At 42.7% G+C, this 17,892-nt stretch overlaps 1 protein-coding gene across 8 annotated transcripts in view; it reads left to right on the forward strand.

Annotated features, from left to right (window-relative positions):
- The window catches only part of Esrp1 (epithelial splicing regulatory protein 1), a 57,411-nt gene that overhangs the window by 30,384 nt on the left and 9,135 nt on the right, over positions 1-17,892 (forward strand). For 3 of the 8 annotated variants that reach the window (XM_087897058.1, XM_087897056.1, XM_087897062.1), the window contains exons 13-15: positions 2,737-2,793; positions 3,267-3,435; positions 13,401-13,551. In XM_087897058.1, coding sequence (XP_087753184.1) covers positions 2,737-2,793; positions 3,267-3,435; positions 13,401-13,551 — 377 coding nt within the window. The remainder of the gene's footprint in view (positions 1-2,736; positions 2,794-3,266; positions 3,436-13,400; positions 13,552-17,892) is intronic. The other 5 variants (XM_087897060.1, XM_087897059.1, XM_087897061.1 and 2 more) reach the window with 2 other exon arrangements.

The raw sequence follows: 17,892 nt of genomic DNA on the forward strand, positions 1-17,892 counted from the left end.
GGAGAGGAATAAGCCCCGTAGTCTAGAAACAAGCTTTGGTTAATGACTAAGGAAACCTGATGTTTCCAAACTTGAGTCTTTTTTTTTTTTTTAAAAATGCAGTTTTTAACCTGCATGTTGGATGTGTCTAAAAACCTTGGGATAATAGTTCAAAGATAACTGGAAAAGGACCCTGGGTTGGGTTGCTGGATTCTATTTGAGTGGGCAGTTAATAGGCATTGAGATTTATTTTGAGCAAAGAGAGATCTGTGGCAGTTACCTCGTTCAATTGTTTGTAGAATGTCTGGTGGGGCTTAATCCTTTTTTTCCCGTTGGAATTCCTGAACTCTAATAATTCCATTTACCTGCTGCTTGCTGTTGGTGAACATCTTATAGTTCATTGTTACTGAGATACAAGGTTTTAGAAATTATGATTAAGTGTGAAAAAAAATACTTTATGGTAATACTTGAATGTCTTCTGCCCATAAATCACTGTGAATATCAGTAACATTAACGTAATATCCCTTAGCGATTGTCCATCAAATATCACGAAACAAATTCCCCATTGTTTCTTGTCCAGTTTATTGTAGACTCAAGTTTTGAGACAAGGTTTCACTATCTACCAGGCTGGCCTGGAGCTCAGTATATAGTCCTTGTTACCTTGGAGCTCAGTGATGCTCCTGCCTCATTCTCCTGGATTCTACTAGGACTATAGGTTCGAGCCATAATTCTCACCTAGCAAAGGAGGAATTTTAAATCCCTATTTCATGTAAAATTGTATTTTTGAGGAGCTAATCTTTAAAAACAATTTTTTAAGAATATATTTCTGCAGCCGGGTGAATGGTGGTGGCGCATGCCTTTAATCCCAGTACTCAGGAGGCAGAGGTAGGTGGATCTCGGTGAGTTTGAGGCCAGCCTGGTCTATAAATCAAGTCACAGCCAGGGAACTGTTAACACAGAGAAACCCTGTCTCGAAAAACAACAACCAAAAATATATATATACATTTCTGCATCTTTGGTTACTTTTAATACTTTCAAAAAAAGAAGGCAAGATTTTGTTTCCTAAAATTTGGTCCTGTGTCTTTGTAGCAGAAGAGTTGATTTCTTTAAAAGTCAGAAGTTTGGTGACTGTGTGCTTTTAATCTGCCTCTCTGTGCTGCCACCTTTAGGTGACTGCCTAAACCACAACCACAAAACTTAAAGAAATTGCCTGCTTTTTTTTTTTTTTTTTTTTTAATCTAATCTCAAAGACTTAAAGCAGTTTAAATGATGATGGGGCTGATCAGCCTGGTCTACATATCTAGTTCCGGGGCAGCCAAAGCCCAAAATTACCAAAAAACAAACAAACAAACAAAAAATCGACATTATTTCACAGTCAGCTTTATTTTATATCCTGTGCATAGATGCACCTGGTTTCTCTCTTAAGAAAGTAAGAAATAGCCTTACTGCCACTTGAGGAACGCCCAGGTCTTCTCATCGCTTCTCAATTTTTATTTTACTTTTCTTTGTTTTGAAACAAAATATATGGTTTTTTTCTTTCCATTTTTGTGTTGCTGGAGATGAGACCAAGGGTCTGCTCGTGCTGGACGAGTACACGGCCGCTGAGCTGCAGGCTCAGCCCTCTGCTTGTCTTCATAGCACGTAGCATTGATGTCATGAGTTTCTTGAGGATTTTGCAAACAAGTTAGGAGCACAGGTACACAGTGTTCTGTGGTGCTTCAGCTCTTGGGGGTTTGTGTGTGTGGTGCTGAGGACTGAACCCAGACCCTTCACGTACTCCGTATGTCACATGCCTGACGTGAACAACAGAATTTCCAGGCTTGTCATGTCTAACATGAGCGGAGTTTCTGGTCACTTCCAGGTGTGATTATACACATGCGGGTCCCACCACTGGGGAGGGTGAGGCGAAAGGGTTATGAGTTTGAGGCCAGCCTGGGCTATATAATGAGACTATCTCAAAAGTTCAAGGGCTGTCAATATAATTACCTAATGCACTCAGAGCTGGGCTGGGCCCCTGGCAGTGTATAGATAAGTATATACATACGTACTTACTTAGATGTTGAACCAGAAGTCCATGGTCGTAACTGCTCACCATATTCTTCATAATGAAGGAGAAACTGTTAAGAAAGAAGAAAATCAGAAGTCGTCTTGGAGATTTTCCTGAGAAGTTACCCCTTGGGGCTCTGCCAGTCACTGAGATCTAATGGATCTCACGCTGCTGACCCCAGATTCTGTCCGCTTAGCTGTCCATCTTCCATCCAGTGCATATGGTCTAGCTCATGTATTCATGCTACTTGGGAAAACTCGTGACTACCAGCGGCTCCAGTGTAAGGGAGTCTGAGATCACGGAAAGTACAGGGATTGGGCCCAGGGCCTATCCCAGGCAGAGACCCACTCTACCACTTAACTGCACTCTCAGCCCTAGATTGCATTTGCTTAAAAACTTGACCCCCTTTTTGTATATGTGTGGTTTGGTTTTTTGAGACAGGCTCTCGTGGTGTAGCCCTGGTGGGAGCCCTGGTGTAGCCCTGGCTTGGGACTTGATATATAGACTAGACTGACCTTGACGTCATGACGGTAGCTCTAGCCTATGCTTCTTGATTACACCCCCATGCCCAGCTAAGCCAGCTTCTGACCGGCGGGCTTGGGAAAAGACTTTTGTATCTGTTTCCTCCGGACTGTTTCCTAGTTGGACTTTTTTATAGGTCTGAAGGTGTAGATTAACTTCAAAGCCTGATTTTTTTGGATTGCTCTTAGGTGAAGATAATAGACAGTTTATCTGTCCCCTGTGGAACAGCGTTAGCATAATACATGGTACATCCTTTTATCCTAACTCTTTGATTCATGTCATACTAAAGGGCAAAGACATCCACAAAATCAAATGGAAGGTGCTTGGGATATAAAGAACTGTGGTGGTTTTGGTTTTTTTTTTTTATTTTATTTAAAATGTATAGCTGAGGCCAGGGTGATGGCTCAGCATTATGAACATTCACTGTTCTTGCAGAGGACCTGGTTTCAGTTCCCAGCACCCACATGGCAGCTCATAGCTGCCTTTAACTCCAGTACCAGGGGATCTAACACCCTCTTCCGGCTTCCAAAGGCTCCTGCATGCACGTATTGTACACTAACTCACACAGGTACACACACACACACAAGAGTGATCTTCACAGATATGGAGGTGGAAGAGTAACCACAGCCCGAGTGCTGACGCGGGTGACGCTGTTACCAGTGTAACTCAGAGCATCTCTCTCTCTCTCTCTCTCTCCCCCCCCTCCCCCCCCGTTTAGGCCTGTCTCCTCCTTCCTACACATTCCCAGCTCCTGCAACCGTGATCCCTACCGAAGCTGCCATTTATCAGCCGTCTGTGCTCTTCAGTCCCCGGGCGCTGCAGCCCTCTACCGCATACTACCCAACAGGCACTCAGCTCTTCATGAACTACACAGCCTACTACCCCAGGTAAGGCTCTGCAGGAAGTGACAGCAGGGACAGAGACAAAGGACTCCTTTGACAACCAGTCTGAGCTCACAAAAGAATATTGTCTCCCTCCCTGAAGGTTAGCGTGGCCGACCACAGCTTCCGGTCACATCTCTGGCCAATAGGTTGTTTTAAGACAGACTCGAGAGGTTTATTACTTATTTTGCAGTGTGTGACTAGCGGTCTCTAGGTTGCCCATGAGTTCAGCTCTCCGCTTTCACCTCCTGTCGTTTGGACTGCACTTGGGTATTAGCCCTTTGTTCATTATGATTGGGTGGTAACTACATAGAAATGAATCACGAAACAGAATAACTCATAATAGGAGCGACTGTATTTTTTTTTAAGCTTGAATGTTAGCCCATAATAAATGCAGTTGCTATAAATATCCCAATACTTGTATTTATTGCTCCTTAAATACATACTGTGAACAAATCCGGACTAAAATTGATCTGTATCTCCCTGGGATTTGCACTGCTGCTTTTCCCCTGGAGGCAGTTAGTTCCTGGGAGGTGGACCTGTACAAGGGAAGACTGTAATCTTGGGGAGTCGGGAGCTTTGTCTTCATGTCGGTCCTTCTTATTCTTAGCTTTTTTCCTTCCTTCTGTCTTTTCCTCCCTTTACTTTTTTAAGGACAGTATCTCACTTCGTACCCTGTGCTACCCACACTGGCCTCAACTTGGCAGCAATCCTCCTGCTTCTGCCTCCCAGAGTGCTGGGCTCATAGGTGTGTGCTACTCTACCAAGTCTGTGTTTCTTTAAAGTTATGCATGCACACACACATGCTAGTGTGCATATGAGAAAGTTAGAAAAACTTGTGGAAAACTCCGCTGTGTGGTCCCAGGGGTGGAACAAAAGTTGGCTGTCTTGCATCCAATTGGTGAAGATTTTTGGAATACTTTTTATATCTGTGCCTGTGATTCTAACTTGGATATATAAGGAACAATTTTAATCATCAGAGGGTTTTTTCTTTTCTTTTCTTTTCTTTTTTTTTTTTTGGCGTTTGATTCTTGGTGTTTCAAGACAGTGTAGTATCTCTGTGTAGCCCTGGCTGCCCTGGAACTTACTCTGTAAACCAGGCTAGCCTCGAACTCAGAGATCCGCCTGCTTCTGCCTCCTGAGTGCTGGGAATAAAGAAAGGCATGTGCCACCACCGCCCAGCTTAATCCTCAGTTTTAAAAGTTTTTCAGTATCTTTCTTTATCAAATAGTGAGCTTTCTTTATTTGTACCAAACTTCAGTTTTGTAAAATAGTGCTTGACAAGAACAAAATGTTGATAACAGGGTTTATTTTTATCCAAAGATCTTCAGACTGGTATTTTGAGGATATTTACCAATCTGTACACAATGCTTTTGATAGTGGCCTGAAGGTAGCAAGGAACCAGAATGTCAGTTAAGGTCTCACAGCAGCACCAGTTAGTCACACTTGCTGAACGTGAGTCTTGGATGCATCTGTGCTATTGAAAATCTGCTGGGGAGGAAGTACAGGAATAAAGCCGTGACGGAATGGCTCAGAAAGGGTTAGGCTGGGGTGTTCATGGAAGCGCTCACCTAGTGAGCAGAAGCCAGTACCTCTGTCTCCGTGTACATGGGTGCTGAGGTGGGCTGGCCTGTAGACCCTGTAAAAATGCTTATCGTTGTTGGGGTCTGGCATCAGGACGCTCTTTTTCTGCCTCTTTATGTCTTCAAAGTGTCAAAACTAAAAGATGAAGAGCCACTGATGTAGTGTGTGTCCATAGTCACCTCTATTACAGACTCACTGCTAGGGCCTTGTAAGAGGGAATCTCTCAGAAATGAGGCCACGAGTGTTGAATGAAATGCCAAAGGTAGAAGAACTAACATTTATGACTTCATCAATTCTGTAAGTTTGGAACCTTGCTTTTGGATGAATACTTTTTCAGCTAGTAGTTTTAAAGTTTTGGTTATGCTAATTAGTAAGTCTAATAGTATAGATGTATAATGAGTAAGAGACGTTCTTCTTGAATACTGCCTAGCCCAGAAGTGTCATTATTAGTTTAAAACATACATGTGTATATTTCTTTCTTTTTAAAGTTTATTTATGTATTTACTATATATACAGTGTTCTGCCTGCATTGCCTACACACTAGAAAAGGGCATCAAACTCATTATAGATGGTTGTGAGCCTCCATGTGATTGCTATGAATTGAACTCAGTACCTCTGAAAGATCAGCCAGTGCTCTTAACCTCTGATCCATCTCTCTAGGCCCCACACGTCTGTATTTCTAAATATGTACCTGCTTCTTTTTTTTTTTTTTAAAAAAAACTAGCCTGATGTCAGGCATAGTGGTACACACAGGAGGTTGAGGTAGGCATATCTCTAATTTCAAGGCCAGTCTGGTTTACTTTAGTGAATTCCAGGACTACACAGAGAAACTCTGCCTTGTGGAGACACTCCATACACTCACGCACGCACACATTCACACACCATAATATAACAGTTTAATTTTAAACATTTGAGCTTTTAATTTTCTCTATGTCCCAAAGTTCATCTTTAATATTTAACTTCTATAGGAGGATTCAGGCATGGAGTTTCTGAATTGAAGTTCTGTGCTTTAGATTTTTCTATCCTGCTTCTTCTAAATTCACACACACACACACACACACACACACACACACACATACACACAAATATAATATCTTAGAGTTTCTATTGCAGTGATGAAACACCATGATCAAAAAATCAAGTCGGGGAAGAAAAGGTTTCCTTGGCTTACACGTCCACATCACTGTTCATCGTTGAAGGATGTTGGCACAGGAACTCACACAGGGCAGGAACCTAGAGTCAGGAGCTGAAGCAGAGGCCGAGGAGGGGAGCTGCTGACTGGCTTGCTGCTCTTGACTTCATCAGCCTGCTTTCTGATAGCACTCTGGACCCCCAGCCCAGGGATGTCCCCACCCACATTGGGCTGGGCCCTCTCCCATCAATCACTAGGAAAACACACTACAGCCAGATTTTATAACAAATAATATATATAGTTTATATGGTTGTATATAATCTTTATGTATATGTGCACAGAGTTACCGGTGGTTGTGAGCCACCTGATGTGGGCACTGAGAGCCAAACTTTTGAGTCCTCTGGAAGAAAACCACACTCTTCACTGTAGAGCCATCTCTTTAGCCCTAAGTTAACTCAATGTGTTTATTAATTTACATTTCCCTAATTCTAGTGGGATTACCTACAGAAACACATAAACTTACCGAAACATGGAGTGTGTCGCACGAATAATAAAAACCCAGAGACAGATACTAGGACTCAACCTGAAGGTCAGAAAAGCAAAGTAGCCAGCCACTGGCTCTTACCTTGACCTTAGTCAGAAGTGATTATCCTGCCTCTAGGAATCTCAGAATGAGACTGTGTCTGAGAGCTGTCTCCTCCCATCTTATATTCCTCTCTAATGCTGGGATTAGAGGTGTGGTCACCACTGCCTGCTCTGTCAGGCTGACCAGTGCAGCTGTTTTACTCTCTGACCTTCAGGAAAGCTCTATTTATTTATTGAAATACAATTGAAATATCACTAGAGTTCATAGCAACATCCAATCTTCTAAAATACAAAAATACAAATAAAATATCAGTACAACTGGATATGTACTCTCATGCTGTCGAAGCCCTGGGCTGGGTTTGATCCTTGCGGCCTTTACACAAGCAAGGTAAACGTTCTATCACGGAGCTGTCAGCCTGGGATCAAAATTTAAAAACAAAATACTTGGACCACAGAGCTTTCTCAGCATTTGCCACCAAGACCAGCGAGTAGAACCCACCTGGTAAAAGGATATGCACACGTGAACTCTGGCATGTCCTCCCCCCCCAATAAAGATAATTTGAATTTTTTAAAAAAATAATCCTAACACCCTGAAAGGTTGAAGCATATGAACTACCTTGAGTTTTAGATTAGGTTAGCATGGCTACAGAGACCCTATTTCAAAAGACAAAAAAAGTACTTTAGATACAGTGTTAACTATTACCCTGTTTTTTTTTATTATTTATTTATTTATTATGTATACAATATTCTGTCTGTGTGTATGCCTGCAGGCCAGAAGAGGGCGCCAGACCCCATTACAGATGGTTGTAAGCCACCATGTGGTTGCTGGGAATCGAACCCAGGACCTTTGGAAGAGCAGGCAATGCTCTTAACCTCTGAGCCATCTCTCCAGCCCTATTACCCTGTTTTGACAAGTAGGCATGAGACAGTTGAAACAATTGAGTAAGAGTGTGATCATGTCTTCTCATTTCTTTTTTTTTTAAATATTTTTATGGTTTATTTGACTTTATTTTATGTGCATTGGTGTGAATGTGTCAGATCCCCTGCAACTGGATCTTCAGATAGTTGTGAGCTGTCATGTGGGTGCCGGGATTGAACCCAGGTCCTTGGGAAGAGCAGTCATTGTTCTTAACCACTGAGCCATCTCTCTAGCCCCTTCTCATTTCTTTTGTGTACCAAATACGTGTATTTAAATTGGTACATAAATTTTGTGTAAGTTTGCACTATTAAAGGAAAACCTTGTCATGTGTTGTTTGAATGGATTTTTGGCCTGTCATGGCTGGAAGGCACGGGTTGTTCCTGCCCTCAGTCTCTAGCGCTTAACTCCTCTGCCCTCCTTTCTGTGATGGTCCCTGCGCCTGAGGAGAGGGATGTCGTAGAGTTGTCCCCTCTGGAGTCGCACACTCCACCCTGCATCTCTGCCTACTGTGAATGTCTAGGTTCACCTCTGTCCTCTTCTGAGAAGGAAGGGTCCTATGGCTCGTGCTCTTGGCTCCCCTTGCACAGAGGGAGCCATGGTGTCGACCACTGTTCTGTCTTCACAGCCGTGGTGAGGTAATGTTTTCCTCCTTTCCTCTGCGCCCGTCCTTCTCCCGGTCCCTTTCCCTGCTTTTATGTGGCCCCCGACTCACTGGGGGAAGCACCTTGAGTTCAGTGCGATCCTGACGTCTCGTTTGGTGCCCATTTCATCCTTTTCTATTATTTCCAAGTGCTCACCATTTGTAGAATTTCAGCCATTCATTCCAAGTGTGCGTGAGAACTGATACAGAGACACATGAAAATCTCAGTCTTGCTTTGTGTCAGCAGTTGAAGCAGCAAGTTTGAGGGCTTGATGCTTGTCCCTTATGGTCTCCATAGCTAATCTTATGTAATAACATTTCTATTAGGATAATAAAGTAGACGTCACACTCCTAATAAATACTAGGTAACAGCAAAGATTTGCATTTTCTTTTTTTTTTTGTAGGTCCAGACTCCCACCCCTTGTGCCCTGTGTGTGGGGTGTATGCACATGTGTGCTTTTGTACATGTGAAGGCCAGAGATCAGTGTTGGGTGTCTTCCTCACCTTCGCCTTCTATTTTTGAAACAGGGTCTCTTAGCGAACCTGAGCTTCCTAATTCAGCTAGGCTGACTGACCCGCAAGCTGCAAAAACCCACCCTGTCTGCCTCTTCTGTCCTAGGATTACAGATGCCCACCATGAACGTGTGTCTCATCATGTGGGTGTTGGTGGTTGAACTCCATCCTCCTGTTGATGGCAAGCATCTTGTTGATGGTGGTACCTCCTCAGCCAAAGGGTGTGACATATAGGGGTGTGTGTGTGTGTGTGTGGGTGTGTGTGGGTGTGTGTGTGGGTGTTCATCTATTTCTACCTTTCTGAACTCCGCTTTTGGCATCAAATCTAAACATAGGTACAAAAGCTTGGTACAATTTCCTTGTTCTTTTATATTTTTAGCTTGCCTATTTAGATAAATGAGTCAATTGGAGTTTGCTCTTTTTAATTTTTTTGACCCTTACCTGTGGGCCTATGTGTGGTGTGGAAGTATAGGCTCGTGTGTGTTGGCCAGAAATGAGCTTGTACTCATTTACATGGATTCTTGGGATTGAGCCATCTTGCCAATTTGAGTTAATTTTTTGCAGGATTTTGTGTGGGGATCTAAGTTGTGTTGTTTCATAACCTCTTAAGAAACTGAACTTTGTTAGTTTTTATTTCTTTGTTTTACTGTATGATATACTTGTATGTGGCTGAATAGGGTGGCATGCGCCCTTAATCCCAGCACTCAGGAGGCAAAGGCAGGTGAGGTCAGGAGGTCAGCCAGGGCTACACAGGGAAACCCTGTTTCAAAAAACCAAAAAGAAAAAAATAAATTTGTATGTGTGCACAGAGCACATGTTGAGGTTAAAGACAATCTGAGTTAAATTTCCTCTCTGCCACTGAGCCACATAGAAACTTAACAATGTCTATGATCCTAACACTCAGAAGGTTGAGGCAGGAGGATTACAAATTTGGAGTGAACCTCAGCTATTTACTTGATCTTAACTAAAGATATGGGCTATACTGGGCAAGCTTTTTAGCCATTTTTAATTTTCCTGATGCTTTCAAAGTTGGTGATGGAGCCTTTTTTCTTTTTTTTAGATTGCGTGTGGGTGTACCCAAGCTCCTGTCATATTAAGGTTGAGAGGGTAAAGCCTTTGGAACTTAGATTCACCTTCCACTTTGTTGAGACAGGGTCTCCTTGTCCCTGCCACTGGACAGTGTACCTCAGGCTAACTAGCATGGTGCTCTGAGCCAATTTTTCTATCTCTACCCCTTATCTCATCATGAGTGCTGGGGTTACAGATCTGCATCACTGCATCCAGGTTTTTATGTGTGTTCCAGGAACCGGGCAAGTACAGCGGATGCTTTTATCATCTGATTCATCTTCCGACTCAGGGAGTGGAGAATCTTAGCAAGGTTCACGTTTCTGTTTATCAGCCTGGCTTGTCGGTCTCTGAAGCAGCTTCTCCCCTAGCCCAGGCTGGCCGGCAGCTCGCTGTGCAGCTAAGGATGGCTTTGTGCTTCTGCCGCCAGCCCCCAAGTGCTAGGGTTACAGGCCCCGAGCATGAGCTTTATGATACATGTGCCCAACTCCTGTGCGTCTGTGAGCTGTTCCTGGGAATGTTCCTTTTGATGTTCATGTAAACAGAATTACTTTTAATTGTGGTGGTCTTCTTTGTTGCATATAGAAAAGCAGTTGAAGTTTGTGTTCTTTAAAATGACCCGACTTATTAGTCCTGTTAGGTTTTTCTTTAGTATCTCTCTTTGGGTTTTTTATATGATAAGTACATATTTAACTGTCAATTGTATTGAAAAATTTGTTCATTTTGCTGATTGTTTGAATAATCCTTGTAAAATCTTGGAATTTAGATTTTAGGTTGATAGAAAATTCTTCCCTCTCATGGAGATAGACAGGTTCCTTGAGTTTCCTTATGGCTTCTAGAATATAATCATTAATTACAGTTATGAAAATTGAAACTAGAGGCTGACTGGTGTGCCACCTTTAATCTGAGCACTCCACTCGGGAGACAAAGGTAGCCGGATCTCTGAGTTCAAGGCCAGCCTTGTGTGCACTGAGTTCCAAATTTATAGAAACTATTTGGGCAAAAGCAATAAAATATAATAGGATAGTGTCTATAAATAAGGTCGCTAGGAAAAGGATAAAACTCCCAGGGCTGTGCAGAGAAACTCTGTCTCAAAAAACTGAAAAGAAAATTAGATGAACTTGAAGTTGGGTTAAAGTTTATTGGAATAATTGCCATCTCGAGTAGGCTGGAGAGATGGCTCAGAGGTTAAGAGCACTGCCTGCTTTTCCAGAGGTCCTGAGTTCAATTCCTGGCAACCAAATGGTGGCTCACAACCATCTGTAATGAGATCTGATGCCCTCTTCTGGTGTGCAGGAAAGCATGTTGTATATAACCAATAAATAAGTCTTTAAAAGAATAAATAATTGCCATCTCGAGAGCTGAATTTATTGTCCTTTTATAATGTTAAATTTCAAATTGTGGCTTCTTAAAAGATATTTGAATTGTACATGCGCAGGTGTGGCCATCAGAGGGCAGCTTTGTGCAGTCAGCTGTCTCCTTCCCACTTCGGGGTGGGTTTCAGGGACTGAACTCAATATTATATGACTTCTGCAGCAAGTGCATTTATCCAGTGAGCCCTCAACCCTTATGGTGACTACTTGTTTTTTTGTTGTTTGTTTAAGCAGCCCTGCTGTATTTAATTAATATCTATATTCATTTTGTGTTTCAATGTGTGTACATGTGTCATGTCTCTCCCCGCCATGTGGGTCCCAGGGATCAGACTTGACAGCAAGTGCCTTTACCCACTAAGCTGTCTCACTGGCCCATTATCTGCTTCTATCTTGAATATATTTTGAAGATACCAGAGACCCTGTCTGAATTTATAGAGGATCTTCAGGCAAAAGCAATAAAATGAGATAGGACAGTGTATGGAAATAAGTGTGCTAGGGACATGACAAGACTTTTCATATCCTTTATACAGGTGGTTTTGACATATATGAAGAGATCTTCATGATCTTTGTATATTAGACTCAGCATAGCAAATATTTTATGTGAACAAATACACTCACTGAGTATTGGTTAAATATGAAGAAAACATTGAACTTGAGAGATCAGTGTGGTTTTCTAGTTTGACACGGTGCTATAACTGATGTTTTCAGTAAGAAGTTATTTAACTTTAAAGTCTCTCTCACCTCTGAAAACACGGAGGTGTTGAAGAGTGGCCGGAGCGTTAGGTTCAATTCAGCATGCACCCCATTTCTAGTGTTGATTGCACAAGTCTCTTAAAGCAGTTATTTCAATCGTATTTTTCATTAAAATCTCTTGGGTTGCTTTAAAATATATTGGTACAGTAATGGGGCATTTGACTTTTCTTGAGTCTTTGATTTGTAATTTGGAGGGGTGGGTAGGAAGGGTTCTTATCAGAACTGTCAGAAGTGTGAAGGTCTCCCAAGACTATCCAGATTTGTCACATAGTTTGCGTTTCCTGATTTAGAGACTTAAAGGTTTGGTGATGGGTGCCCAGTGGTGTTTCCAGGCTTCTCATATTTAATAAGAGATAAGATAACAAGAGTCAGGGAATGTCAAAGAATCTCGGGAGTGGTTGTATGTTAAATCGCGGCCTGGGGACTGAAGGTGTTGATCATCCCCTGTAACAACAAATGAAAGGTTTCTGGGCTAATTCCTGTCATCTATGGCTGGAGGCTCATCTGGTAACTTGTTTGTTACTATCATGTAAGGTGGCCTCTCTGAAATGTACAATTTCCTCTACAGGGAGGTGGCTAGAAGTTCATAATCTGAAGTTGGAATCAGTATTGCTTCTTAAGTTTATGACTGGGTTAAAAAAATGTTCCTGTACATATTTCAAACTGGAATTATTTGACCTCCAGTTGTAGAGAACTGATTGGGTGGGAATTTCATGAAGCTGATTGACAAGTTAATTATTGAGACTAATACAATGGTCTCTAGAGGTACCACGTAAGGTAGGCACTGACTGGCCCTGTGCTTCCTGGAGGAAATTACTACAGAAAATGCCTGGAGGCCTCATGCATTTCAGTGGTGATCAGTTCAGCTTCTTCTGTGTCCCTTCTAACTCTCTCCCTTTTCTGTTTTTAAAGAGTCATGTTGGCAGAAATTGCCCGGGTGTGAGCCGCTCTGCTGTGTTCTTTCTTGTGCTCTGTGTTTCCGTGTGCACGTGGGTGGAGCTGCTGGATCTTGGGAGCATTCACTGTGGGCACTGTCGGTCTCTGGCTGTGCTCTCCCTTAGTCCCTCATAGCCATGCCTCTTCTTCATGCCTAAAATTGGCTCATTAACCCTTAGGGACCTGGGCTTTGGAAGTGGTTGAGTGACTGAGATGGCTTAGTTCTTCTTCCTCTCCCTTTGAGAACCTGAGAGATCGGGGAAAGTTCTGCATCTAATCCTGCATTAACCCCACTTCCTCTCCACTTGGCTGCTATGGCAACGTGAGGAAGAACCTCTGTGGCATTCTTACCTCTCTAGGAAAGGTACCTCATCGAAGGATAAGAACATCAGCTTCTTAAGTAATATGTTTTAGAGTAAATACTCCACGTTGTGTGTTCCTGTCGGTTCACTGTGCTTTCTCTCCCTTTAGCCCCCCAGGTTCGCCTAATAGTCTTGGCTACTTCCCTACAGCTGCCAATCTTAGCAGTGTCCCGCCCCAGCCTGGCACGGTGGTCAGAGTGCAGGGCCTGGCCTACAATACTGGAGTTAAGGAAATTCTTAACTTCTTCCAAGGTTACCAGGTCAGTAGCTTGAGGAAGAACAATCCTCAGTGCCCTTATATTAAAATTGGTTTGCCGAGAAAACGCAGCTAGGAACAAAACTGGTTCTCTGCAACAGGTGTGCCTGTGCTCCTGGGTTTTCTTGTCGAGGCATGAGATCGAGTCTCTGTTGACTCATCCTCTGGACAAGATTAGGGCTTTCCTCTGCTGTCATAATTCTTGCCCCATAATTCTCTTTTCCCTGTGATCTGTCTGTGCTTTTGAAACCTGTGTGCCATGGGAAAGTTCCTGAGGGCGCAGCGGTTACAGGTGTGTGCTATGCAGCAGGCATACTAAGGGGGCATTTTCCTTGGAATTGTCTTTTAATCCTTGACTTAAAAAATAAAATAAATTGTACAGAAAGGCAGGCAGATCTCTGAGTTCCAGGCCAGCCAGCACCACAAAGTGGGACACTGTCTCATAAAGTAAGTAAGTCGATAACTAAAACAGTGGGGCTTGAGAGGTGGCTTGCCTGCTCTGAGCGCCTCCTGCTCTTGTCGATGGCACCGACAGTTCTCAGAACCCACGTGGCTGGCTCCCATCATCCGTCACACCAGCTCCAGAGATTCAGTGCCTTCTTTTGGCCTCAGGAGGTCATCAGGAGTGCATAGGCACATATATACATGCATGCAGGCAAATGACTCATACACATAAAATTTTGTTTTGTTTTGAGATAGGGTCTCACTATGCAGCCCTGGCTGTCCTGGAACTCACTCTGTAGAACAGATTTGAACTCAGAGAGACCCACCTGCCTCTGCCTTCCAAGTGCTGGGACTAAAGACATACACCACCGTATCCACCTTAATTTTAATGTATTTTATTTTTTTAAGAAGGTGCTTACCAGCCAAACCTTGTGACCTGATTTTGATCCCTGGGATTCACTTGTGGAAGTTGTGTTCTCACTTCATACATTTGACAGTGTGTGCACTTCCCAGACACACACACAAAATAAGTAAATGTCATCTTAAAACTTTTAGATAAATAAAAGGGGTGTAGGAATATATAGCTTAGTGGTAGACTGCTTGTCCAGTCTCCAGTACTGCAAATAATAAATGGACATTTAAACGTGGAGTTTCAAGTTGAGTATTTCAAAACCAGAAAGCCTCTTCTAATGGCACTGGGGAAAATCTCTGGAAAACCTTGGAAAAAGAAAACAGATGCCCCAGCTAACAGACTTGTTTAGGCCTTGACCTGGAGGGGGCGCATGGCCTCCATGAAATGACCTGGTTCTGCTGCCACTGGCTTTGCTCTCCATCCTGGCTGCTGCCTGCGCCCGTCACTGACTTTAAGAGTAAGCTTTGTTGGCAACAGGTTTGTAACAGTGGATAAAATCTGTTCTTCCCAGTTTATCTCAGCAAACCCCGTTCCTTCTTGAAGTCACTTGATTAAAGTCAAATAGACTTCTGCAAAGTGTCCAGACCAGTAACTTGAAGTCTTACTGGTCTGTGAGCAGAACCTGTCCTCTTTCCTCTTAGAGCTGATTAGCTTCAGTCTTCACAATAGCCGGCTCCAGGAGGGCCCTTCTCACGCGCAGCACTGCGTGGGCGAGCCATGCCTGCGGAGGCCGTTTCACTGTGGTCCGTGACTCCGGAGGGTGTGATCTCAAGTTAAACCTTGCCTGATTAGATAAACAATCCCACCATCATCACCTAAGGACAGCTTCTGTCAGTGAGGAGAAAGTCATCTTTTCTTCTGGAAGAATTTGGGGTCCTTGATGGGTCAGTCAGTATCTCTCTCCAAATGATTATTCAGGCTCTGAAGGACCGGATATTAAAAGGTTACCTTACATTCCTTCTTCTCTGACTAAATTATACAGCCGTTTTATGGTTCTGTTTTTTTTTGTTTTGACTTTCTGAGACAGAGTTTCATTGTGTAGCTCTGGCTGTCCTGGAACTCTCTCTCTGTAGACCAGGCTGATTTCGAACTCAGAGCCGCCTGCCTCTGCCTCCCATGTGCTGGGATTAAAGGTGTGCACCACCACCAGTTGGCAAATTATACAGGTTTCACTAGAAGTGAATTGAAAACATTACTTAGTCTTATGAAGAGAATACTTTTGACTTTTGTATTTTTCCTTTGTAGAGACACTGAAAAATTTTCAAGTTTAATGGCCAGCTGGGCTTAATGGTGTAACTTGGCTTGAACCAATTTCATTTACTTTCATACTGAGTAAAAGTAATCAGCCCTACACATACAATAATGATGAGATTAAGTAAAATTAATTTTATGTAAAAAGTACCATGGTTGGCAATTATACATGCTGATTTCCCCTCAAACACATAATTAGGATCACTTCTAGATTTGTGATGAAAGTTCTGACACAGACAGTCAGGATGGCTCAGAGGGCAATGGTGCCTGCCTCAAGCTTGAGTTCTTGAGCCTCGTGGTGGAGAACCAACCCCAAGAGTTATCCTCTGACCCCACCCCTGTGCTGTGGCACACGTGTGTGCTTAAGCATGCCTGTGTGTATGCACCTAGATGTGCAAAATAAAAAGCGAGAAAGATTTAAAACTTTAAAAATCGGACATGGCTCCTGGAGTCATCAGAGTTAGAATTATCTGCTATCAGAAGCACAGTGATGGCATGTTTATTTCTTCTAGGTATTTTGCTCTTTGGAAGTGTTTGGAACTTATTTTTATTTTCTTATTTATTAAATTAGTTTGAGAGACACTCTCCTGTAGTTTGGCTGACCTCTGGAGCACTATGTAGATCAGGCTAGCCTTTAACTTGCCGTGACCCTCCCGGCTCTGCTTCCCAGGTGCTGAGCTTATAGGCACGCACAGCACACCTGTTGAAGACTTGATCCAGTTTATAGATTATCAAATTGGGATGACTTCGGAACTCAGTCGTCCCAACCTATAGTTCATGTGTCTCCCTTCAGTAAGTCAAACTGTGAGACACACGTTCAAATCTATACCTAACCCAGTTTCTTCTCATTCCTACGTAAAACTTAGAATTTCTCCTATCATTTCAATAGTCCATACCACCGTCTCTGCTGTTAGCTCTTCAGGTAATAATTGGTTCCTATGGGGTCCTGGGCGCCTGGGCTCTGTCACGGGTGGTACAATCCCTAGATGACCTCTTCAGAACTGTTCCCTTGAGTGTAGACTGTTTATCTTTGCCTGGAGTGCACTTGATTACTGTTGGCCATTTTTTTATTTGCTCTTGTTTAGAATCATCCTCCCTTCCTCCCCACACCCCTCCTTTTTCTCTTTTCTGTCAGGATTTAAATGTGCAGCCCTGACGGGCCTGGAACTCACTCTTTTGACCAGGTTGGCCTGGAATTCACACAGATCCACCTGTCTCTCTCTTCCAAATACTGAGACTATAGGAATGCATCTCTGTGTTGGTTACTGTAGTTAATCTTAATGGCATGCTTTAATTTTATTTCTGGTTCTTTCTGATTAACTTTATATGGTTATGATTACTGATTGATTTTATGTGCTTCCATAGTAAACAAATATCCAGGAAATAATTGGTTGAATAAATGAAGTTTGCCCATGGTGTCCAATTTTATCTTTTAAATGAATACAAAACTTGGTGTCAAACGTCATTTTAGAAATACATTATCTTTGGATGTAGTGGCGCACACCTTTAATCCTAGCACTCAGGAGGCAGAAGCAAGTGGATCTCTTGAGTTCAAGGCCAACCTGGTCTACACTGTGAGTTCCAGGACAGGCTCCAAAGCTACACAGAGAAACCCTGTCTTGAAAAACAAACAAACAAACAAAAAGAAAGGTTATGTGTAGTTTGGATCTAGTCTGCGGTATGGAGAGGGAAGAAGGTACTGCGGAAGGCAAGGGGGAGCAGAATTCTGAAGGTAAAATGCTTTGACAGCATCTGACAAGGTTGATCGGTCAGTGAATTGAAGGCACTGGCATCTTGGATGTTGGATTGCTCATCTCCTTGGGACTCTCGCAAGTCCCCACTCCTTCATTAAAACTTCATTGCTGTTTTCCTTAGCCATTGCTCTCAAGGGCCTTGAGTTTTAAATAAATCTAGCTTCCTTCTCAACATTCTGACTTTGAGTCTTTCTATGACTCATTAAAAAAAATTTTATTTAGTGCCCTACTAAGAATTTATTTCAGTAGTTTATTTCAAATTTAAAACTATTTAAAATTCATTGGGTTTGGGAGCTTAATGTATAGTGCCTGACAAAGTGATCGATGCTCAAATAGGTGATAGCCTGTCGTACCTGAAGTTAGCAAGTTATTGTGTGAACTTTCTATTAAGAGATCAGATTATGTCCCAGCACTTGAGAGGCCAAGGCGGGCCAATCCACATGAGTTTGAGGTCAGCCTGGTTTATCAACCAAGTTCCAGAAGA

Source organism: Myodes glareolus, chromosome 16 (genome assembly GCF_982192425.1).
Source record: "Myodes glareolus chromosome 16, mMyoGla1.1, whole genome shotgun sequence".
In the NCBI taxonomy this organism is placed as follows: domain Eukaryota; kingdom Metazoa; phylum Chordata; class Mammalia; order Rodentia; family Cricetidae; genus Myodes; species Myodes glareolus.